The sequence below is a fragment of the Salmo trutta genome, unplaced genomic scaffold, assembly GCF_901001165.1.
Source record: "Salmo trutta unplaced genomic scaffold, fSalTru1.1, whole genome shotgun sequence".
Lineage (NCBI taxonomy): Eukaryota > Metazoa > Chordata > Actinopteri > Salmoniformes > Salmonidae > Salmo > Salmo trutta.
This window is the reverse complement of record NW_021822911.1, coordinates 13,525,985-13,549,948: the sequence shown is the minus strand read 5'-3', so window position 1 is coordinate 13,549,948 and position 23,964 is coordinate 13,525,985. Positions and strand designations below refer to the sequence as shown.

The following is a 23,964-nucleotide window of genomic DNA, read 5'->3' as shown; positions in this document are numbered from 1 at the left end:
ACCACGAGTCTCTCAGTCTCAACTACAGAGTTAGTCTTTCAGGAGGCTTGTGACTACGCTGTGATCTGCGCAGTACTCCTGGTGTGCTACGAGACACAGGTAAGGCGTGTCCCAGTGGAGCTGGGTCTGAGGGCACAGGAGCGGGTTGGGTGTTTGTGAGAGAATGTCCATCACCCTCTGCTGGAACCACTGAATGCCCCTGTTCCTCAGATGCTGTTTCCTGTGGGATTTCAACTTGTACACTACCACCCACAGCTGTTCCGTCTGAAAACATGGTCTTGTCTTTGTCATAGCGCAGGCGGAGATGGTCCTGGTGTCTGCGCATGACTCGACCATCAGTCAGTTTGACCACAAAGGAGACGGGACCACTCTGACTCAGAATGATACCTGGCAACCAGCGTTGGCTGCTTGTGAAGTTGCGGATGTAGACAATGTCATTGGGTTTTAACTGTCTCTCTCTTGCGTGGTGGTCATGTCTCTCTTTTTGTTTCTCCTGCTTCCGTTCCACTCGTGCTCTGATGTTCGGACGCAGTAGATCCAGGTGAGCTTTTGGCCTTCTGCCCATTAACATCACCGCTGGAGCCTGTCCTGTTGTTGTTTGTGGCGTGATGCGGTACTGGAACAAGAACCGAGAGAGCTTAGTAGTGATGGTTCCCCCAGTCATCCTTTTGAGCCCCTCTTTCAGAGTCTGCACAGCCCGCTCCGCTAAGCCGTTTGAGGCCGGGTGAAACGGGGCGCTGCGGACATGGCGGATCCCGTTTCTCCGCATGAATTCTTGGAACAAATCACAGGTAAACGTTGTTGCGTTGTCGGACACCAGAGAGTCCGGCAGACCATGGGTTGAAAACACCTGCCGAAGCTTTTCAATGGTTGTGGTCGCTGTGATGTTGCTCATGATGTGCGCCTCCAGCCACTTGGAGTGTGCGTCCACCATGACAAGGAACATGTGACCCATGAAAGGGCCTGCAAAATCTATATGCAGCCTGGACCATGGGTGGTCAGGCCACTCCCACAGATGTAGTGGCGCGGGCGGCGCCATCTTCTGGTTGATCTGGCACTCAGAACATGATTTAACTTTGTCTTCTACCTCCTGATCCATGTTAGACCACCAGATGTAAGATCTGGCTAAACTTTTCATCCGGGAGGCACCCGGGTGAGCCTCATGGACCTCATCCATGACTTGTGCACGGCCAGGGGGTGGAACAACCACTCTGGACCCCCAGAGTATGCAGCCATCCTGCACACTCAGCTCAGTTTTGCGCTTTGCATAAGGTCTTAGTCCATCATCCTCTATGACAGGAGGCCAACCCTGCATCAGGAATCTTTTCACTTGGGACAGGATAGGATCCCGGTCTGTCCACTGTTTGATCTGTTTGGCATTCACAGGTGAGTTTGACAATCTCTCCATTAGGAAAATTGTCTCGGGAGGCACCACAGTTGTGGCAGGCATCTCTGGTAGCGGGAGACGGCTGAGCGCGTCTGCATTTGCATTGTCCTTCCCCGCTCTATACACTATCGTATACTGGTAAGCCGACAGTGTCAGGGCCCAGCGCTGTAACCTTGCTGAAGCCATGGGCGGAATGCATCTTGATTCACTAAAAAGGCTCATCAGTGGTTTGTGGTCAGTGCATATGGTGAAATGACGACCGTAGAGGTACTGATGGAAGCGTTTCACAGCAAAGACTATGGCCAGACCTTCCTTGTCTAACTGTGAATAACCCTTCTCAGCACTCGTCAGCGTACGTGATGCAAATCCAATGGGTCTCTCTGACCCGTCCTCCATCTGATGAGAGAGTACTGCCCCGACGCCATAGGGTGAGGCGTCACATGACAGGATGATCTCTTTGTCTTGGTCAAAATGAACCAGAAGTTGTGCTGATTGTAGTAGTGCTTTCACTTCCTTGAAAGCTTTCTCTTGTGCTGGCCCCCACTTCCATTTACAGTCTTTGTGGAGCAACTGATAAAGTGGAGCCAACACTGTTGACAGCTCAGGGAGGAACTTACCATAGTAGTTCACCATGCCCAGGAACGACCTGAGCTCTGACCCATTCTTGGGGTTTGGAGCATCCTTGATTGCCCTGACTTTGTCCTCCACAGGACACAGACCCTGCTCTGTGATCTTGTGACCTAGGTATGTCACACTCTGTGCTTGGAATGTGCACTTGCTACGCTTCAGGCGCAGCCCTGCCTCAGAGAATCTCTTTAACACCTGGTCCAGATGGTGGAGGTGCTCCTCCTCCGTCTCCCCTGTAACCAGGATGTCATCCAGGTACACTGCTACATGAGGGATCCCCTGCAGCAGATTGTCCATTGTCCTCTGGAAAATGGCTGGGCTGGACGCCACTCCGAAAACCAAGCGGTTGTACCTGAACAAGCCTTTGTGCGTGTTTACTGTGACATACTCTTTTGAGTCCTCGTCCAGGAGGAGCTGTTGGTAGGCGTGACTCATGTCAAGCTTTGAGAACGTCTTGCCTCCTGCCAGTGTCGCGAACAAGTCCTCCACCCGTGGCAGCGGGTAAGCGTCTAGCTTAGAGGCCCTGTTGATGGTGAGTTTGTAGTCCCCACATATACGCACCGTGCCGTCACTTTTCAGAACGGGAACGATAGGAGCTGCCCAGCGGGAGAACTGAACGGGAGTAATGACGTTTTCTTCCTGCAGCCGCTCCAACTCTTCTTCCACTTTCTTTTTCATGGCGTAAGGCACTGTCCTGGGCTTGAAAAAGCGAGGCTCGGCCTGAGGATCCACGAACAGCTTAACTGCAGTGCCCTGCAGTGTGCCCAGTTCATCTTTGAAAATCTCTGGGTATTTTTGAATGACATCCTCAGTCACTCGGGTGTGTTTTATCTCACCCCAGCTCAGTTGTATTTTGTTTAGCCAGTCACGCCCTAGTAAACTAGGCCCATTCCCTTTCACCACCAGGAGCCGTGCTCTCGCTTCCTGGCTGTTGTATGCAATGTCCACTTCTAGAGCCCCAAGCAATGGTATGGTCTCCCCGGTGTACGTACGCAGTCTGATCCCTGCTGGTGTGAGGGCAGAAACCTGTCTTGAGCCCCATTTTTGTTTGTAGGTCTCCTCACTTATGACAGAGGCAGAGGCCCCCGTGTCAACCTCCATCCTCATCTGCTTTCCATCTACCTCCACTGTAGCATAGATAGGCTCTGCGCGCGGCTCCCTCACATTAAACATGTTGTAGGAACAATGCTCTTCCTCCTCCTCTGTGCTCTCTAGGTGGTGCGCTGCTGACTGAGGCTTTGGTGCTGTGAACTTGCCCAGCCCAGTCCGCCCACCCTCTGGCTTGCTCCTAGGACCCCTGCATTTTTTTGCTAAATGTCCCTTTTTGTTGCAATTGTGACAGACAGTCTCCATGAACTTACAGTTGTTACCATAATGTGTCCCTCCACATCTGAAACATTCCACTGCTTTTCCCCTTTTTCCTGCCACCTCTTTTGTCACCTGATGCACTGCACAACTTTCACTGTTGGCCTTTTGAATATTTTTCACATTACTAGCGGCCATCTCCATCCCTTGAGATAGTTCCAATGCCCTCTTGAAAGTCAGTGTGGCTTCCCCCAGCAACCGGCGCTGTATGCTGTCCTCATTAATGCCACAGACTAATCTGTCACGGAGCAAGTCCCCTAACATAGCCCCAAACTCACAATGTTCAGAGAGTTCACGTAATTCAGCAACAAAGGTAGCAACAGACTGACCTGTTTTCCGAAAATGGCAGTTAAACTTGAACCTCTGGACAATCACTGAAGGCTTTGGATTGTGGTGAGTCTGAACGAGAGCAACTAGATCCCCAAAAGGAATTTCTCCCGGTCTCCGTGGTGTAGCCAAATTCCTCATTAGCTTGTAGGTTTTAGCCCCACACACACTCAAGAGAATAGAGCGCTGTTTAGCCTCATCTATGATTCCATTTGCCAAGAAAAAGTGTCCCAACCTTTCCACATATTCCGTCCAGTCTTCGTTCTCTTCCACAAACTCAGTGATAGTCCCAAACATTGCCATTATAACGCCAACTTGTCCTTGATCCTCGTTAGCGATTTGCACTTGCTGCTGATTGTCCCCGTCGGCGTTTCCGTCCAGTGGCACCTGCTCTCCGTCGCTCATTAAGCTATCTAGCTAACTCGCCCTGTACAAGTTGATAAAGTTTTATCCTCGTCGCCAAAAAGGTGTAGTAACTTGACAAGGAATGCCCACACGCATTTCGATATTACTTTCCTTTACTTTCAACCCAAACCTAAAGGTGTATTGCCAGGTACAAACGGTACAAATATAACAGAACTATATAGCCCACTCAGCCGGTGGTAGAATCACATTGCACAGAACTCACTCTTGGTGATGACATCATCAAAGGGGAAAGGTCAAGGTTAATGCCAATAATAACCATGTAATTATTTATATAGTGTCCACACTATAACATGCTCATATGAAAATAAATCTCAGCGGTGCCTCCAAATTTGTTACCCTTCCAATGAGCTTATCATATAAACTACAACGCGAAAAGTAAGGTTTACTTCACTTTTAATCATGTCAGCACAGGTGACAGCCGTTTACAGCTTTTCTTTAGTTTTTCATTCTTACTCTTTCCAATTCACTTAAACTATATTTCTTTATTTCCCATGGTGTCACGACTCCTGCCGAAGTCGGTTCCTCTTGTTCGGGCGGCGTTCGGTGGTCGACGTCACCGGTCTTCAAGCCATCACCGCTCCACCTTTCATTTCCCATTTGTTTTGTCTTGTTTTTCCACACACCTGGTTTACATCCCCTCATTACTCTACGTGTATATTATCCTGAGGTCCCCTCGTGTCTGTGTGTGGTATTGTTAGTTCGTTTTGTGTGTGACGCTACAGGCTAGTTTTGCGCCGGGTATTATGTTAACCCGTGGTTTTTGTATTTTGCACTATTTTGTGTATTTGTGCGCTTGCTTTTTCCTTGGGCCGGAGTGTTGTTACGCAGTTGCGTCCGGCTGTTTTCCTCTGCCTAATAAAGCGTGCCTGTTCACTCATCTCTGCTCTCCTGCACCTGACTTCCTTCGACCAGTTGCGCACACTCTGACAGAATACCACACCCTGCCTTATGGAGTCAGCAGGAGCAGGTACCCCTGTTGTAGGGGTCGAGGAGCGCGTCCGAGAGCACACGGCGATGCTCCACCATCTCGGCGCCGTTATGGACCGCGTCGTTCAGACGATAGACCGCTGGGAGAGACAGGGAGTCCCTCCAGCGCCTCCACCAGCACAACAGGGGTCGCCACTACTCGCCCCTCCTGTACCTGGTCCCAGTGGGATTCGTCTCGCTGTTCCCGGGGAGTATGATGGGACGGCGGCATGCTGCCAGGGTTTCCTGCTGCAGCAGGACGTGTACCGGCTCCTTCGGGACGTGAGAGGGTGTCCGCCCTCGTCTCGTGCCTCTCGGGGGAAAGCCCTGGAGTGGGCTAACGCCATGTGGGTAGAAGGAGATGCAGCGCTGGACCACTTCGAGGAGTTCACCCGCCGCTTCCGAGCAGTCTTCGACCACCCGCCCGAGGGTAGAGCGGCGGGTGAACGTCTCTTCCACTTGAGGCAGGGGACGAGGAGCGCCCAGGAGTTCGCCCTGGACTTGGAGCATGCATGGAGCGGCGGAGCTTGCAGAAAGCCTCGTGCTCTATGTCCATCATTTTTAGGCAAGTGTTTACTTCCCAGGCCTGCAGTATGAAACAGGAAGTCCCATTAGTGTAATTTCACAACAGATCTATCCTGCTGTGCTAACTCGTTGTTGAAAGGCTAGTAAAGAGCTCACTAACTTGTAGTATGTCTCTAACTCTCATTCTCTTACCAGCCGAGCGAGGTCGTTTCCCTCCTCCAGGGTTTCCTTCCACACCCTTCAAATAAAACACAGAGCAATTCAACTTTCCTGGCTTGTGTTTTTTCTGTTGTTTATTTTACCCACACCTCCTTTAGTGCTGCTGGTGGCAGGGAATGGCAGTGAAGGTGAGTGCTGACGTGGCGCTCACCTCTCCCTAAGGGATTTTTTGCCCTGAGACACCAGCCAGTTGCTCATGTGCTCCGTGGTGACATGGGGCGGGACCTGGCCTTGACTCTGGAGCAGCAGATAATGGACCATGAGCTTCTTCTGCAAGATGAGGTAAGGTGTGAGACCATGCCACGAAATACCATATCATGTGCTTTCAGAAGGGCCTCTCGCAACATTTCACAACTACTCATGCCTGACAATTTGCAAGTGATATTAAGAACTCTTATGACCAACTTCTCTAAACTGTCTTGAAATACAACTCTCTTTCTGTTGTTTATGTTTTTGTGGGATGAATCTTACCTGTTTATTGTAATATGTTTCCTCCCAGCAGGCCTGCAGAGTCTGAAAATAAAGGCTGCTTCTACAGAATTCCTTTGAAGATAATGAAAATAATGATGCTTTGTTATGCACATTATGCACAGGCATTTACACTATGCTAAAATGAATTTATCCTAAGATTACCTTTGTGGGACCATAAGTGAACTCCGGAATGCACCAAACCCTATCCATGGTAAGATGGGGAAGAAATGCAGCGCTATAGATATACGGGATGCTCTAGAGATAACAGGAATGACTTAAAGTCGCGAATGATCAATGACTGTGTTGTCGTCCAATATGCTGCACTTAGAATTGAGTTGCAGGCGATGTTTGGCGCAAAATAGAATGTTTACATTCTATTGCCATGGAGAAATGGAATGTGTAGAACCTGTATAATTGGGTATGCTTCTATGTCTTTATTTCGTGAAAGATTAAGCTCTTTATTATGTCATAATGTGTATATGAGGACGTAGGAGCCCGTCCCGATTCATGACATGATTATCCAGGTGCATGTTGCATAGACCTACCAGTCCAACCTTGGTTTGCAAGTTAAATACATTGTTTATATATGCCTTTACAAATCTATTGACCACATCCATTTAAAGCAATGATTGTCAATTGAAAATGTGGTTGTTGTGTTATCCTGTTGTGCGCCTTGAGTGTCAGTCCCCTTAAGCACATTATTCCAATATTTCCGAGCTCTGAATTGACACAAGGAACACTTTTGCAAAGATATTCGGTTACAAATAAGAGTATGAATGACAATAAACGTATGACTTGGATTGTATGCATAATAGTGTAGTAAACAATATCGCTCAGCGTGGGAACTTTTGGTGTTTGGAAAGTATCCGTTATAAGTCTCCATGGCACGTATCACTTCGTTGTCTTGTTGGTAATAGTAAAAATGCATGACAGTCCGCATTGTAATGGTCTAACAGGTGCTTTTCATTTTGTTTCTGACATTAAACAGACATCTGAGAACTGAATTGCTTACAGTTGTACCTATGATGCACAGACACATTAAAGCTGTACAGTGTAGTTTGATAAGTCAGTTTCAATTATACATATATATATATATACAATCTCGGCTATTTGCATATGTACGACCGTCCAAACTTGACCCCACACACATACACACACATTCATGCTAATCCCTCACACGCTTTTGAACATTGCACAACCTGCAACAAGACACTGAAAGAGCATGTTATTCCAAGTGTGTTTGTGTTTGAATAAAGACCCTAAGAATGAAATCAATGTGTGGATGTTGATTGGACAATGTATATGTGCTTTGCAGAAGCCATTTTTTTTTTTGCATTCCCTGTAGCGTGTATTTTACTAGCGTGTATTTTACTTTATTTTACAGAATGAAGATTTGGTCTGAGAAACTATGCCGATTATAGCATTTTAGCATTATTTTTTAAAATAAGGCAATGTTTATATGACCCCCTTTCAAAGAGTCGCTCATTTATCACTTTCTTGCAGATATACAGTGCCTTCAGAAAGTGTTCATACCCCTTAACTTATTCCTCATTTTGTTTTCTTACAGCCTGAATTCCAAATGGATTAAATTATAGTTTTTTTTATCATCTCACCCAGCTACAGACAAAACCCCATAATGACAAGGTGAAAACATGTTTTTTGAATTTTTTTCAAATGTATTGAAAATGAAAAACATAAATATCTAATTTACATAAGTATTCACAATACATGTTAGAATCACCTTTGGCAGCGATTAAAGCTGTGAGTCTTTCTGGGTAAGTCTCCAAGAGCTTTGCACCCCTGGATTGTTCCGTATTTGCAATATCACACTATATACAGTACCAGTCAAACGTCTGGACACACCTACTCATTTAAGGGTTTTTCTTTTTTTTTACAATTTTATATATTTTAGAATAATAGTGAAGACATCAAAACTATGAAATAGCACAATTGGAATCATCTAATAATCAAAAAAGTGTTAAACAAATCCAAATATATTTTATATTTGAGATTCTTCGAAGTAGCCATGAAGTTCTTCATGGTCGAATTGCTCCATTGAAACCACTACTTATGGGCGGACACCAATAATAAGAAGACTTGCTTGGGCCAAGAAACACGAGCAATGGACCTTAGACTGGTGGAAATTTATCCTTTGGTCTGATGAGTCCAAATTTGAGATTTTTGGCTTTCAATGTGTGTGTAAAGAATCAAGGGTGTTTAGTAGGGTCTACTCTTCATCATAAAACTATTTGTTCAATGGTTTAAAATCTGTCAGAAGCTGCTTTCAATTCATGGTGGCTCTGAATAAGTCTTGACTGGAGACAGAGCTTGTTTTGCCAAGGAAAGTGAAAAGGACTGAGGGAAAGTAAAATGGAAAATACATGGAAAGGAACATGGAAGAACCTCAAAGAACATTGCATTTTCAAGACCATGTAACATCAAACATAACATCAAAATGCATCTTATATTCCTGCCCTTACAGAAAAACCACATGATTTCAACTGACATTTTATGTGAAATCATGTGAAAACCATGTGAAAATCATGCGAAAATCCCATTTTCACAAGTGTAGTTTAATGTAATCACATGTTGCTTTACATGTTATCACATTATCTTCACATAAGATTACATGAAAACATGTTTTTGGAACACTTCCCGTGTTCACATGTGAAATTGATGTGGTTTTTGCGTATCTGACTGGATAGGATGGGTGATTCAGCAGAGGACAGAGCGAAGCTGACCAGCCAACAGGAACTGTGTGTCCCTGACAAGCAGGCCAACAAACGCCCTGCAGTTCCACACTCAAGGTTCTTAATAATGCTTTAAAATGCACATGTACGATTGTGCATGTGTAATGGGTTGAAAACAAAGTCACTAAAAACGGACACTCTTTTATTATGCATTTCCCTCCCAATTTGTTTATGTATTTGTCTTAATTAATCTAAATTGCATTTTCTAAATACTTTAGCGTTAGCAGTCCATCAGGCCAATAGATGGCGCTGTTGCACTGTTGTAGCAGGAGAAACAGCAAGTTCAGGCCAAGCGCTCACCATTCTGCTGAATAAGGATCAGAACTTTACTGAGCTAAACTGGGTCTGTTCTTTTTACTATTACAGGTATGTAACAGAACTTCCAAACGTTCAAATATATACACAATATGTAATAACATGCTATTTAACAACTCTGTCAAGGTATTATCACGTTAGGAAAGGTTTTGTTTTGGCTTTGTGTCGAACTGAGTGAGAGAAGAACGTGATTTACATTGAGTGAGAGTATTTGTTAGCTTGATGCTAGCTGAGGTAAAAAACGATTTACGAGTCACAGAGACTATGTTTACTGAGTAGCTTACTTGTACTGGATTTTGTCTAGGAGATTTTTTTATAAAGAATCCATTTGTTAGGGATTTCTGACTTGGTTTTACATGTTATTGTTTTTTTGTGTAAAATTGTGACTTTTAGTGCATACAGTGAGAGAGAGACGATTTTCTGGAGGTGCCACTATCTTAAAGCTGAATGTATTGTTGTCAGTTTTCTATAGAGGTAGCGGTATATAGAAAAACATTCAGTTATGTTTTCATATATAGGTGTTTCTATTGTATGAATGTGAAATACATTGTGGTTTTCATGTGAAACCATACACTAAGACAGGGTTATTTGTGGAACATTTTTGAGTTGTGCTTTAGGTAAAGTGCATTTATGTTGTGTAATTTAAAATGTGCACTTGTTTGATGTGAATATTTTCAAAGTACTAACAAGAAAATAGACAATTGAACAAGAGGAAAAAAACATTCTTCAGAATAAAGAAAGCGCCAGAACTTTGCAGACGTAAACTTGTGTCCGTTCTTTTTACTTTTGCAGGCCACCTCAGCTACACATGCACTCTGTCTGCCCACGCATCCACGCATGCACATACACACGGACAAACACACACTAATGTTCTGTCTCTTGTGTTTGTCAGCAGTTCATCGTGGCCCTGTCGTTCGCCTCCTTCACCAAAGCTCTGTCAGGGACCTACATGAAGTGTGCCATCACTCAGAGAGACACTTTGACCTGTCCAGCTCTCTCATCGGACTCATAGACTGCAGCTTTGAGATGGGTATCAACAATAACATTGAGTTGCTTGAGAATTCATGTAGTAAAAACTAGATACAGACGACAGTATGATCCGTTTTTCTTGTGGTTCAGAGTCTGCTCTCAATACTGTCCAGTTTTCTAGTTGTTCCTATTAACTGATTGATTGGCGTTTGTCCATGACTCTACTGTCAAAGCCCTAACATTGTTTTATGTGCTGCTATGTTGTTGCAGCCTAGTATCCAAACTGATTTGTCATTTTTAGTCAAAATAAAAAATGCGCCTGGGTGCAGTTTCTTGTCCTCCTCGTTCCGCTGTGAAAGGACCGCACCAGCTCCGGTGTCCGAGGCGTCCACCTCTACCACAAAGGGACGAGTAGGATCAGGATGAACGAGGATGGGTCCGGAGTTGAAACGTCTCTTGAGCTCTATGAATGCCCTGTCAGCCTTGAGATTCCCGCAAAAACCTGCTTGAGTGAGGTGGGACAGGGCCGAATGTGTTCCGGAAGGGTTTTTGGAGAAGATCAGGATGTCGTCGAGGTAAACAAAGACGAACCCATTCAACATATCCCTAAGAGTGTCATTGATCAATGCTTGAAAAAATGCCGGTGAGTTCGATATTCCGAAGGTCATGACTAAATACTCAGTGACCACTAGGGGTGTTAAAGGCAGTTTTCCACTCATCTCCCTCCCTGATTCTCACCAGATTTTAAGCGTTGCGGAAGTCCAGTTTGGTGAAGAATTGGGCTCCTAGGGCCAACTCCAAGGTGGCGGACATCGGGTAGGGGGTAACGATTCTTGATCGTAATCCTTTTCAGCCCTCTGTAATCGATGCAAGGACTGAGGTTTGGGTCAGAGACAGAGAGACAAGGGATGCGTTTAGACAGGCAGCCCAATTATGATATTTTTTCCACTAATTGATCTTTTGACCAATCACATTACATATTTTCGCATCAGCTCTTTTTCAGAGCATATCTGATTGGTCAAAATACCAATTACTCAAAAAACTACTGAATTGGGCTGCCTGTCTTAACGAAGCCATAGAAACATGGACATGCTCCAACTGAAATGTTCCATCCTGTCAGTATTGATGTTGAATGGCATTAAATTCTATTTTTTTTGTTTTCTCCCATCCCCTGTAGGTTTGTTGAACATGAGTGGAAATGAAACTCCAGCACACTGGCAGCACTAAAGACGTGTGAGTATAACTTTTCCAGGTGAGGTGAACCTGCCTGTGGGTGCGGTGGGGATATTCCTGGGAGGTCTACTGATGAAGAGGTATAAGCTTGGCGTTGTGTCTGGAGCCCAGCTGTCTTTCGTCACCTCCTTCATGGCCTACCACCTCCTCCTTCTGCAGTCTGGCGCTAAGTGTGACAACGTTAAGGTGGCTGGTCTGACCGTGTCCTACAACGGGTAAATATGACATCTGATTGGTTGGTTGGTTGGTTGGGGGGTGTGTGGGTTGATAAAAACAAAAGTTTTGATCAGTGGAATATGAGGGAGAGTTAGACCAAAACACACATGGGCCTCTTCCTGGGCTCCCTCTTGTGGGAATATACAGTATGGTTGTTACTGAGCCAGGATTCCTGGCTGTTTTGTCACTGTGCCTATGTCAATGATAGTTCAGACACAATTATTTAAACATCATTATTACCAGCCATTTTCTCTGTCCCCCAGGTCCCCTGGTGTACGATGGCAGCCTGTTGTCAGAGTGTAACAGAGACTGCTCCTGCTTGGCTGGGGAGTGGGACCCTGTGTGTTCAGACAATGGCATCACCTACACCTCCCCCTGCCTCGCAGGCTGCTCCAGCTTTACAGGTTACGGCAAGAACACGGTACCAATACTATTAATGTACTGAGTGTACAACACATTCACAGGGATGCTGGCCCATGTTGACTCCAATGCTTCCCACAGTTGTGTCAAATTGTCTTTTGAGTGGTGAACCATTCTTCATACACACGGGAAACTGTTGAGCGTAAAAAACCCAGCAGCATTGCAGTTCTTGACACAAACTGGTACCCCTGGCACATACAACCATGCCCCGTTGAAAGGCATGTAAATATTTTGTCTTGCCCATTCACCCTTTAAATGGCACACATACACAATCCATGTCTCAATTGTCTCAAGCCTTACAATATTTTTTTAAACCTTTCTCCTCCTCTTTATCTATACTTATTTAAGTGGATTTAACTAGTGACATCCATAAGGGATTATAGCGTTAACCTGGATTCACCTGGTCAGCATATGTCATGGAAAGAGCAGGTGATCTTAATATTTTAATTAACTGGGGCCTTGTTGAGGCCTTATCTAAGTAAGTAATTGCTGATTGACAATAAAGTATTATTTTGATGTATGGGAAAAAATATGGTATGCAATTCCTATGTAGAGAAGGTTCTCTCTGGTAGTTGTTCAATATGATTTCAACTTATACAGGGCACTCTTTTTTACTTTTCTTTATTAACAAATATCATCAAACAAAAGAAGAATAGTCACATGCAAACAAGCGTACTAACAAACTATTTACATTGCCAGGAATCCTAAACAAACAAATCATATTCATTAAGACTACAAGTTTGAATTGCCTTTTTGTTTTTCATTATAGTTAGTGATGCCATATTGTTTAAACTCATTTATAAAGTGAAAAAAGTTAGGTTTTGAATTAGGCCATTGGCATTTGTGAATATGAAATGTACCTAGTATTATTAGCAGTTGAATTAAATATGCTACATCTTTATCCGTCAGAATTTCTGAAATAAATCATTATATCAAAACCATTAAATAGTACAACCGGCCCAATTTATTTTGTAACAAAATTCTGTATGTCAATCCAAAACATTCTGCTATAAATACAGGTAAAAAACAAATGCAAAAATGGTCTCCTTTTCCATTCCACAGAAATCACAGTTATATTCAATATTCAGCTTGTGTCACGCCCTGACCATAGAGAGCCCTCGGGGTTCTCTATGGTGTTTTAGGTCAGGGCGTGACTAGGGGGGTTTCTAGGTATTATATTTCTATGTTGGTGTGTGTATATGGTTCCCAATTGGAGGCAGCTGATAATCGTTACCTCTTATTGGGGATCATACTTAGTGTGTCCTTTTTGTCCCACCTGCGATGTGGGATATTGTTTTGTGTGAGTGCCTATGTGAGTGCCTATGAACCACACAGAGGTAGAGGCAGAGGGCCTTCAGGGCTAGCCAGTCAGCCTGCATGCTCTGATCCTCAAGTCAATTGTATTTAAATTCATGTTCATTAAAGATTTGTATTCAAGAATTGAAAAGTCCCATTTACTTAATGATACTTTTTCGCTGTCTTCAACCCTCAAGAACCAGGGTGAGTCTGGGTCTCCCTTTTCCTGGGCAAACACAACTTGCATATCGTCATAGACTAGGCCGAAACGTTAATCTTTTAACCTTGCTTGAATAAAGCAATGCATTTTTTATAGTGAGCAAGAGTTGCGCTTTTTCCTTTTCTATGATCATTCAAGTTTTTGGTTGCACCTCAACTCAACGTTGGTTTCTGTTTATTTTATTTTTACAGGGACAGTGCACATTTATCAACGTTTCAGTTAAGCCAGTTAGCCAGCCGGCTAATTTTCAACCGCAGTCCCTGGGCAGGTTATTAAAAAACAATTACAAATAGACAATCATTGAGCAGTGAGCACACGCAGAGCAACATAGGACAAGCAAGACGTAGCATACAGACAGAGCAACATAGAAGAAAAAGCAACAAGACAAAATCCATTAAAGCAACAGTGTTTCCACACCTCACAAGCTACAGACAACATGGAAAGCGGCAATATACAGCTAGGGATTATGTTCACAAATATGATTGACGCCCACTTTTTTTGCACTATGTTTGAAGGCTGTCAAATTCTTGTCAGGAGGAGAATCACTTAGCCTTTCAACTAATTTTCAAATGATAGGATGCCTATTTAAAAACACTTTTTCCACATTTCAAGATAGCAGTTAGTTCAGTTTGATCTTATTAAAGACAAATGAATCCACTGTGTCTGCCTTTCCACTGTGAAGACAGGTTCTACTGGCCCCTGCTGTCTGTTGATGGTACTACTACTAGACACAGCGGCAGAATAAATTAAACTAGACATTTGTTTTCATCTCAAAACCAGAGAGCAACCGCTGTCCGGTGAAGTCCACACAAAGCTTATTGCATGTAACCAAACAGTTAGGTGACCTGCAGCACGGTCAAAGCAAAATATATGTTTCAGACATTTTAGGGACGACAAAACGACTATTGCTTTAAAACGACACAGAGAGTTCAGCACCTACAGTTACGATCTGTCTTTAATTTTGCCCTTTTTTAAAACCATAAATTTGGATTAGCACATCTAACACAGCTAGCACAGCTAATGCAGCTAGCACAGCTAACACAGCTAGCACAGCTAACACTGCTAACACAGCTAGCACAGCTAACACAGCTAGCACAGCCAACACAATCAAAGGAAGCCAAATGCTCACTGGCTTCCCTTGCCTTCAACGCTACGGGCAGCAACAATGTTATACTCTTTATGACCAGACAGCATCAGACAGGACTGAGACAGACTGTTTCACTGTCCAGACAGCATCAGACAGGACCGAGGCAGACTGTTTCACTGACCGGACAGCATCAGACAGGACTGAGACAGACTGTTTCACTGACCAGACAGGACTGAGACAAACTGTTTCACTTATCAGACAGGACTGAGACAGACTGTTTCACTGGCCAGACAGCATCAGACAGGACTGAGACTCCCCCAAAGACAACGTGTGTGAAGCAAGAGCTTCCTGTGACAACCGGAAGTTGTTAAAAACAGCCTAGAGCTATTGTCATATGGCCACCTGCAGATAGTGAAAATTACGCAACTCAACCATGTGTCATTCAGTCAATTATTAAGGTAGAGACTTCTTATTCAGGATTCTGTTTATGTCTACCCCAAAGACAACGTGTGTTGAGTAAGAACTTCCTGTGACAACCGGAAGTGGTTAACCTGTTGAGGCCACGGGTTAGCAATGAACCCTGAGACGGGATTGCTAGCAAGGCTGGAAATTCAAAACATCAAAAATCTAATAATTTCAATTTCTCAAACAATCAACTATTTTACACCATTTAAAAGATAAACATCTCCTTAATCTAACCACATTGTTCGATTTTCAAAGAGGCTTTACGGCAAAAGCATAAAGTTAGATTATGTTAGGACAGTACATAGCCACAAAAGTACAAACATCCATTTTCAATTCAAGGTCAGGCGTCACCAAAAGCAGAAACCAGCTAAAATTATGCACCAACCTTTGACAATCTCCATCAGATGACACTCCTAGGACATTATGTTATACAATACATGCATTTTTTGTTCCATCAAGTTCATATTTATATCCAAAAACCGCATTTTACAGTAGCGGTGAAATTCTGATTTTTTTCTTCTCTGAAATGCTTCCGGTGAACAACGTTACAATTTTCAAAATTACTATTCGAAAACATTGGTAAATTATAATATTGTCATTCAAATAATTATAGTTTAACATTTCGTAAATGATACTGTCTTGCCAGATTTCAAAATAACTTTACTGGGAAATCACAAGTTGCAATAAACCAGGTGCTGTGCTAAGAACAATAAGCTAGCCTAATTAGTTTAGCATCATCTTGTAACCATGTAATATCAATAATACTATTGTCAATAATCCATTACCTTTGATTATCTTCATCCATTGGCAGTTCCAGGAATTCCAGGTCCACAACAAATGTGGTTTCTTTTGACAAAGTTCATAATTGATGTCCAAATAACTCCAAGTTGTTCCATGTTGTTAGCGCTTCGGTGGCTACTAAAAAGTAGCGCGGGGGGGGTGTGTGAAGTCACGGCAAAAAGTTAAAAAAGTTACAAAAATAATCTATTTATGTTTGTTCAAACATGTCAAACGTTGTTTAGCATCAATCTTTAGAGCCATTTTTAACGTGAAACATCAGTAATGTTTCAACCCGACTTCACCTGTGTCTAGAAAAACGTTTTTTAAAAATGTCTCGTGTCTCATGATTGCGCAGGTGCAGGCCATAATGGAAGTGACGACATCCCACGGACGTCAACTTCAATGCATTCTAATTTGCTCCCTGTTAATCATGGAAGCTTCAAACAACTTTATAAAGATCGCTGACATCTAGTGGAATCCGTAGGAGTTGCGAACTGTATCCTTTCTCACTATGGTATCTAATAAACAATGACACTAAATAGTACAGCCACTAAATTCTCATTTTTTTTAAATCTATTTTTCTCAGGTTTTTGCCTACAATATGAGTTTTGTTATACTTACAGACACCATTCAAACTGTTTTAGAAAATTCAGAGTGTTTTCTATCCGAATGTGTTAATAATATGCATATCCTAGCTTCTGAGTTGGTGTAGGAGGCAGTTAAAAATGGGCACGTATTTTTTTCAAAATTCTCAATACTGCCACCGTGGCCCGTAGAGGTTTTAAGAGTTAAAACAGGGTGCAGCCTTGACCTCTAAATCTCTTTCAATAGGAATACATTGCCTGCTGCCCTAATTCCAACCTTCCTAAGTCTGGCAGAACTACTAATAACATTTTTATTAACAGCAAGACAATTACAGTAATATATATATTGAATGAATAAAGAGATATCTTACCTTGAACCAGTAGCAGATGCCATCTTGCTCCAAGTAATTTCTCAACTAAATTTTTTCAGAATACAGCAAAGGTAACAATCCAAAATCAGCTCCTTGGAAGTGTGTTCTCTCTCAGTATAAAGTTCTATTGAGAATGACTTCTCTGGAGAAGGCCATTATATACACACTCAGATAGGCACAACCCTTTTCAACATTTAAATATCGAAACAAGAAAAAACCCTGTGTTTAAAGTTGTGTTAAATTGATCATTCAGGAGATGAGATTAACACCTTGCATTGATTGTCCATCCAAGGTGGTTGCCTACGTCATTGTTATGTTGAGGTTAGAAGATCATCAGGGTGATTCATTTCAGGGCTGGGCTCTCTTTCATTCAGTAATACAGAGGCAGGGCAATCAAAGGCTCCAACTCACTGAACTGCCCATCAGCCCAGCCATTGTTATTATTCATACTGTTTGGAAACAGGTTCTATTCAGAACCTCTCAGACTAGAAAATATAAATAATTTTTACTATAGTGTTTTAAATTGTTTGCATGTAGAACGGCTGGTAGGAATAATAACAATGGCTGGGCTGATGGGCACTTCAGTGACTTGGAGCCTTTGATTGCCCTGCCTCTGGGAGCCTGTCCACTTGTTACATGATTACTGAGTGAAAGAGAGCCTATGAAAGTTTTCATGGAGGGTGGGTGACCCCCTTGGTGGCTGAACCTGAGATCAATGAGAGAACTTGTCAGAAAAAACGACAGAGTCCCACTTTCTCTGTCATTGTACAAAGTAGAGAGTGGGGAAAAAATGTGTACAAATGTATACAGAGGCTCTGGAATTTGTCATAAAAAAAATAAAAATAAAAATTGTGAAAAAGGATTCAAATAAAGTTCCAACAGTACATGAGATGATCAGACTGAACCAACTGCTATCTTAAAATGTTTATTCAGTTAAGAAACAGAGGATGGATCACATAATTAAAGTTATCACACAATTAAATAATAAATCCTCACTCACAAAGACAAACATGGCTTCATTATTGTTCACAGTTTATTATCATAGTTTCTCACAGATCCTGGCTTCCACTGTTAGAATGGCTGAGCGAGAGGAGGTGGGGCTTTTTTCATAGCCTGAGAGAGAGAGAGAGAGAGACATTCAGTTTAACTAGAGGGGCTGGGTGCGCCCCCTGTTGGCTGAACCCGGGTGGGAGGTTCCCCCTTAGCAAGCAATGGACCCCAGCACACCACTAAAGCCATTAAGAACTATATTCAAAAACACACCTGGTAACCTGTTCAATCACCAGGCACACGACTCAACATAGTTCAATGACAGAGACTGTGGACTTAGAATAATTTTGGGTAAAAAAAAAGAACATAGTGAAAATTAATAAAATAAAGTTGCAGCTGTCTTTGATATGCTCAAAATTAACTAACTGCTATCTTGAAATGTAGAGAAAGTGTTTTAAAATAGGCATCCTATCATTTGAAAATTAGTTGAAATGCTAAGTGATTCTCCTCTTGAGAAGAAGCTGACAGCCTTCAAAAAGAGCAAAAAAAGTGGTCCCAAAAAATATGTCAAAATGAATAAAAAAATGATACAGCTGTCTTTAATAAGATCAAACTGAACTAACTGCTATCTTGAAATGTTGAAAAAGTGTTTTTAAATAGGCATCCTATCATTTGAAAATTAGTTGAAAGGCTAAGTGATTCTCCTCCTGACAAGAAGTTGACAGCCTTCAAACATAGTGCAAAAAAAAGTGGGCGTGAACATAGAATATTTTTGGGTAAAAAAAAAGAATATACAGCTGTCTTTAATAAGATCAAACTGAACTAACTGCTATCTTGAAATGTTGAAAAAGTGTTTTTAAATAGCTCAGTCTTATCACTCAATATGAGTCAAAATCTGTCACTTCCAGGACTGCTCATTTTGTCAAAAATTGAAAAAATGAACAACTCACAGCTGTGTTAATAGACCCAACTCAAACATCTGCTATCTTGAAATGTCCAAAAAAGGTATTTAAATGGGCCTACCAGACATCTTCTTGAGAGAAGATAAGGTCAGGTACTCCTGACTGACTCTCTGTCATGTTGAAATAGGTTCTCCTGTCTTACTTTCTGTCATGTTGAGATTGGTTTCCCTGTCTTACTTTCTGTCATGTTGAGATTGGTTAGTTCTTCTTGAGAGAACTAACCCAAAATTAGTCCAACTAACCCAAAATTAGTCGAAAGGCTAAGGGATTTTCTAAATAGCTCAGTCTTATCACTCAATATGAGTCAAAATCTGTCACTTCCAGGACTGCTCATTTTGTCAAAAATTAAAAAATTAAAAAATTAACAACTCACAGCTGTGTTAATAGACCCAACTCAAACATCTGCTATCTAGAAATGCCCAAAAAAGGTATTTAAATGGGCCTACCAGACATCTTGAGAGAAGACAAGGTCAGGGATTCCTGACTGACTTTACTCTCCGTCATGTTGAAATATGACAAAAGCTCTAGGCTGTTTTTAACCACTTCCGGTTGTCACAGGAAGTTCTTACTCAACACACGTTGTCTTTGGGGTAGACATAAACAGAATCCTGAATAAGAAGTCTCTACCTTAATAATTGACTGAATGACACATGGTTGAGTTGCGTAATTTTCACTATCTGCAGGTGGCCATATGACAATAGCTCTAGGCTGTTTTTAACAACTTCCGGTTGTCACAGGAAGCTCTTGCTTCACACACGTTGTCTTTGGGGTAGTCTCAGTCCTGTCTGATGCTGTCTGGTCAGTGAAACAGTCTGTCTCAGTCCTGTCTGATAAGTGAAACAGTTTGTCTCAGTCCTGTCTGGTCAGTGAAACAGTCTGTCTCAGTCCTGTCTGATGCTGTCCGGTCAGTGAAACAGTCTGTCTCAGTCCTGTCTGATGCTGTCTGGACAGTGAAACAGTCTGTCTCAGTCCTGTCTGATGCTGTCTGGTCATAAAGAGTATAACATTGTTGCTGCCCGTAGCGTTGAAGGCAAGGGAAGCCAGTGAGCATTTGGCTTCCTTTGATTGTGTTGGCTGTGCTAGCTGTGTTAGCTGTGCTAGCTGTGCTAGCTGTGTTAGCTGTGTTAGCTGTGTTAGCTGTGCTAGCTGTGTTAGCTGTGCTAGCTGCGTTAGCTGTGCTAGCTGTGCTAGCTGTGCTAATCCAAATTTATGGTTTTAAAAAAGGGCAAAATTAAAGACAGATCGTAACTGTAGGTGCTGAACTCTCTGTGTCGTTTTAAAGCAATAGTCGTTTTGTCGTCCCTAAAACGTCTGAAACATATATTTTGCTTTGACCGTGCTGCAGGTCACCTAACTGTTTGGTTACATGCAATACGCTTTGTGTGGACTTCACCGGACAGCGGTTGCTCTCTGGTTTTGAAATGAAAACAAATGTCTAGTTTAATTTATTCTGCCGCTGTGTCTAGTAGTAGTACCATCAACAGACAGCAGGGGGCAGTAGAACCTGTCTTCACAGTGGAAAGGCAGACACAGTGGATTCATTTGTCTTTAATAAGATCAAACTGAACTAACTGCTATCTTGAAATGTTGAAAAAGTGTTTTTAAATAGGCATCCTATCATTTGAAAATTAGTTAAAAGGCTAAGTGATTCTCCTCCTGACAAGAAGTTGACAGCCTTCAAACATAGTGCAAAAAAAGTGGGCGTGAACATAGAATATTTTTGGGTCAAAAAAAGAATATACAGCTGCCTTTAATAAAGTCAAACTGAACTAACTGCTATCTTGAAATGTTGAAAAAGTGTTTTTAAATAGCTCAATCTTATCACTCAATATGAGTCAAAATCTGTCACTTCCAGGACTGCTCATTTTGTCAAAAATGAAAAAATGAAAAAATTAACAACTCTCAGCTGTGTTAATAGACCCAACTCAAACATCTGCTATCTTGAAATGTCCAAAAAAGGTATTTAAATGGGCCTACCAGACATCTTCTTGAGAGAAGATAAGGTCAGGGACTCCTGACTGACTCTCTGTCATGTTGAAATAGGTTCTCCTGTCTTACTTTCTGTCATGTTGAGATTGGTTTCCCTGTCTTACTTTCTGTCGTGTTGAGATAGGTTAGTTCTTCTTGAGAGAACTAACCCAAAATTAGTCGAACTAACCCAAAATTAGTTGAAAGGCTAAGGGATTCTCTTCCTGAGAAGAAGCTGACAGCCTTCAAACAGAGCAAAAAAAGTGGTCCCAAACAATATGTCAAAATGAATTAAAAAATTATACAGCTGTCTTTAGTTCAGTTTGATCTTATTAACTGCTATCTTGAAATGTTGAAAAAGTGTTTTTAAATAGGCATCCTATCATTTGAAAATTAGTTGAAAGGCTAAGTGATTCTCCTCCTCAGGTTACTACTCTGGCCCATAAAATAGAATATGCATATTATAAGTAGATTTGGATAGAAAATACTCTGAAGTTTCTAAAACTTTTTGAATGGTGTCTGTGAGTATAACAGAACTCATATGGCAGGCAAAAAAAACTGAGAAAAAATTGAATCAGGAAGTGGGAGAAATTCGAAATGTAGTTTTTCTTTTGAATCACCTTGAAAAAACTACAAAGACATCGTAGGTGCAACGTAAATCCTGACTCTTCCATTGGCTGTCAACAATCTTTAGGAACTTCTTTCATTCCGTCATCTGTTACCGGGCAGAAAATTCTGTCTCGTTCAATCCCTGGCCAATCAGAAAACAGGTGTGTTATGACGCGCATCCACGTGACTTAGCTGTTGTTTTTATTTGTTCTTGTATGACTGAATACCTACAGCCCCGTTGTTAAATTATCCCCATTTGACGTTAAAAAATACCCTAAAGGATTGATTGGAAACATCGTTTGACGTGTTTCTACAAACGGTAATGGAATTTTTTGGCCATTTCGTCTACGCCACATTGGCATGGTAACATGTAGTTCTGGACGGGTCAACAAAACGGACCTATTTTGGACATAAATGATGGACTTTTGCAGAACAAATGAAAATTTTTCTTGTGGAAGTGAGAGCCCATCCGAGTGCATTCCGCCAGAAGATCAGCAAAAGGTCAGTAAATATTTCCAACATATTGTTAGAGATTTGTCGACGCCGTGGTTGAAGGCTAACTGTATAGCTTAGCATTGAAGGCTAAATTCTGGACTCACAATATTGAACAATGTTGCTTTTCCCGTAACGTTATTTTTGAAATCTGACAAAGTGGTTGCATTTTATGAGTTCTTCCGTAATTTAAATGTGTCTTTTCACCGGATGTTGTGGGGAGGAAACATTTTCTGAACGTCACGCACCAATGTAAAAATTGTTTTTTTTTGGATGTAAATATAAACTTGATCGAACAAAAAATGCATGTATTGTCTAACATGATGTCCTAGGAGTGTCATCTGATTCAGATTGTCAAAGGTTTGTGCTTAATTTTAGCTGAATATCTGGTTTTGTGATGGCTATCGTGCTTGGAAAATGGCTTTTTAATTTTTTGTTTGTTGCTGAGATGCTAAAATAATCTGTTTTTCTTTCACCGTAAAGCCTTTTTGAAATAAGACAATGTGATTGGATTAACGAGTAGAGTATCTTTAAAATGCCATATAATACTTGAATTTTCATTTTGAGATTATTTGGATATGATACTTTATCAGTGTTTACAGTCATACCAACATGATGAATATGATACTTTATCAGTGTTTACAGTCATACCAACATGATGTATATGATACTTTATCAGTGTTTACAGTCATACCAACATGATGTATATGATACTTTATCAGTGTTTACAGTCATACCAACATGATGTATATGATACTTTATCAGTGTTTACAGTCATACCATGAAATGATCAGTTAACCTCTAGACTAGAAACACAGACAAATCACTTCAGGATGAAGTCCAATAGATGTCGCTGTTGCACTGTAGTAGTGGGGGGGAACAGGAAGTTCCGGTAGGCGCACACCATTCTTTAGAATAAGGAAAACGCAAGAACTGTGCTGTCCTTTTCTCTTTATTACTACAGTCTGAGGTCGGTAACGTCAACAGTGAGGACAATCCCAGCCTGCCACTCTCCTTCCACACTGAGTCCAAACCTACAGTCACTGGGTCCTGATTGTGACAGTGGAGCCCAGTTTGCACTGCAGGATCCAGAGATGGAATCAGTGAAGCTGGAGGACTGCAGTCAAACACTGGAGATGAATGTCAACATTAAAGATGAAGAAGAGGAGGAGGAGATTGTCTCAACATGGTCTCCATTCTCTACATCCCAGAGAGCAACAGCAGGAAGATCACAGAGCTAAGAGGTCTCACCACTGCCCACATTGTGAGGAGATTTTCCCAATTCTATCAAAGCTAAAAATACACCTTAAAACACACACTGGAGAGAATCTGTATCCCTGTAATGACTGTGGGAAGAGATTCACAACATCAAGGTCTCTGACAGTTCATCAGAGAATACACACAGGAGAGAAGCCTTACTCCTGCTCTGACTGTGGAAAGAGTTTCTCTCGACTGGCCCAGTTAAAAAGACACCAAGGTAATCATAAAGGAGAGAAGCATTATCACTGATCTGACTGTAGATTTAGTTTTTTATCAACAGCTGAGCTAAAAGGGTAATCAGAGAACACACAGAGGAGAGAAGCCTTACTTCTTCTCTTAAGACAGCATCACCTTTTACAGTGGATTTCTGCTGTTGTGGCCTTTAACCATCTGTCTGACTTTGTTGTTCACACAGGAGAGAGATGTGGCTATCGTGGATCCTCTGGGGAGCCTCAACAAGATCATGATGCTGACAAGGCAGAGCAGAGTCTCTCCACATCAGAACACCTCCAGAAACACCAGCAGAGACCCACAGATGATCAATCTCATTGCTGCTCTGACTGTGGGAAAGGTTGCAAATCTTCATCAGAACTTAAAATACACCAGCAAGTACACACAGGAGAGAAACCATACTGCTGCTCTGACTGTGGGAAACGTTTCTCAA

General features: G+C 42.0%; 1 protein-coding gene and 2 long non-coding RNA genes across 7 annotated transcripts; 2 read left to right on the top strand and 1 right to left on the bottom strand.

The window, feature by feature from the left end:
• Positions 1 to 295: 295 nt before the first annotated feature.
• On the bottom strand, positions 296 to 4,258 carry LOC115186491 (uncharacterized protein K02A2.6-like; the record flags this gene model as incomplete). Its single annotated transcript, XM_029746112.1, has 2 exons — positions 3,362 to 4,258; positions 296 to 3,244 (listed from the first exon to the last, which is right to left on the bottom strand). Coding segments are annotated over exons 1-2 (3,699 nt in total), but the record flags the coding sequence as incomplete, so codon positions are not given.
• A 4,630-nt stretch (positions 4,259 to 8,888) lies between these two features.
• On the top strand, positions 8,889 to 12,150 carry LOC115186542 (uncharacterized). Of its 5 annotated transcripts, none has more exons than XR_003875762.1 (5): positions 8,889 to 9,120; positions 9,282 to 9,429; positions 10,271 to 10,408; positions 10,677 to 11,795; positions 12,060 to 12,150. It is a non-coding gene; the product is annotated as an uncharacterized LOC115186542 (long non-coding RNA). The 5 variants fall into 5 exon arrangements; XR_003875765.1 differs by having other exon boundaries at positions 8,903 to 9,429; positions 10,677 to 10,922; positions 11,089 to 11,795; XR_003875763.1 differs by having other exon boundaries at positions 8,903 to 9,429; positions 10,677 to 10,990; positions 11,089 to 11,795.
• A 9,860-nt stretch (positions 12,151 to 22,010) lies between these two features.
• LOC115186732 (uncharacterized) lies at positions 22,011 to 23,547 on the top strand. Its single transcript, XR_003875864.1, has 2 exons — positions 22,011 to 22,049; positions 23,005 to 23,547. It is a non-coding gene; the product is annotated as an uncharacterized LOC115186732 (long non-coding RNA).
• The last annotated feature ends 417 nt before the right edge of the window (positions 23,548 to 23,964 follow it).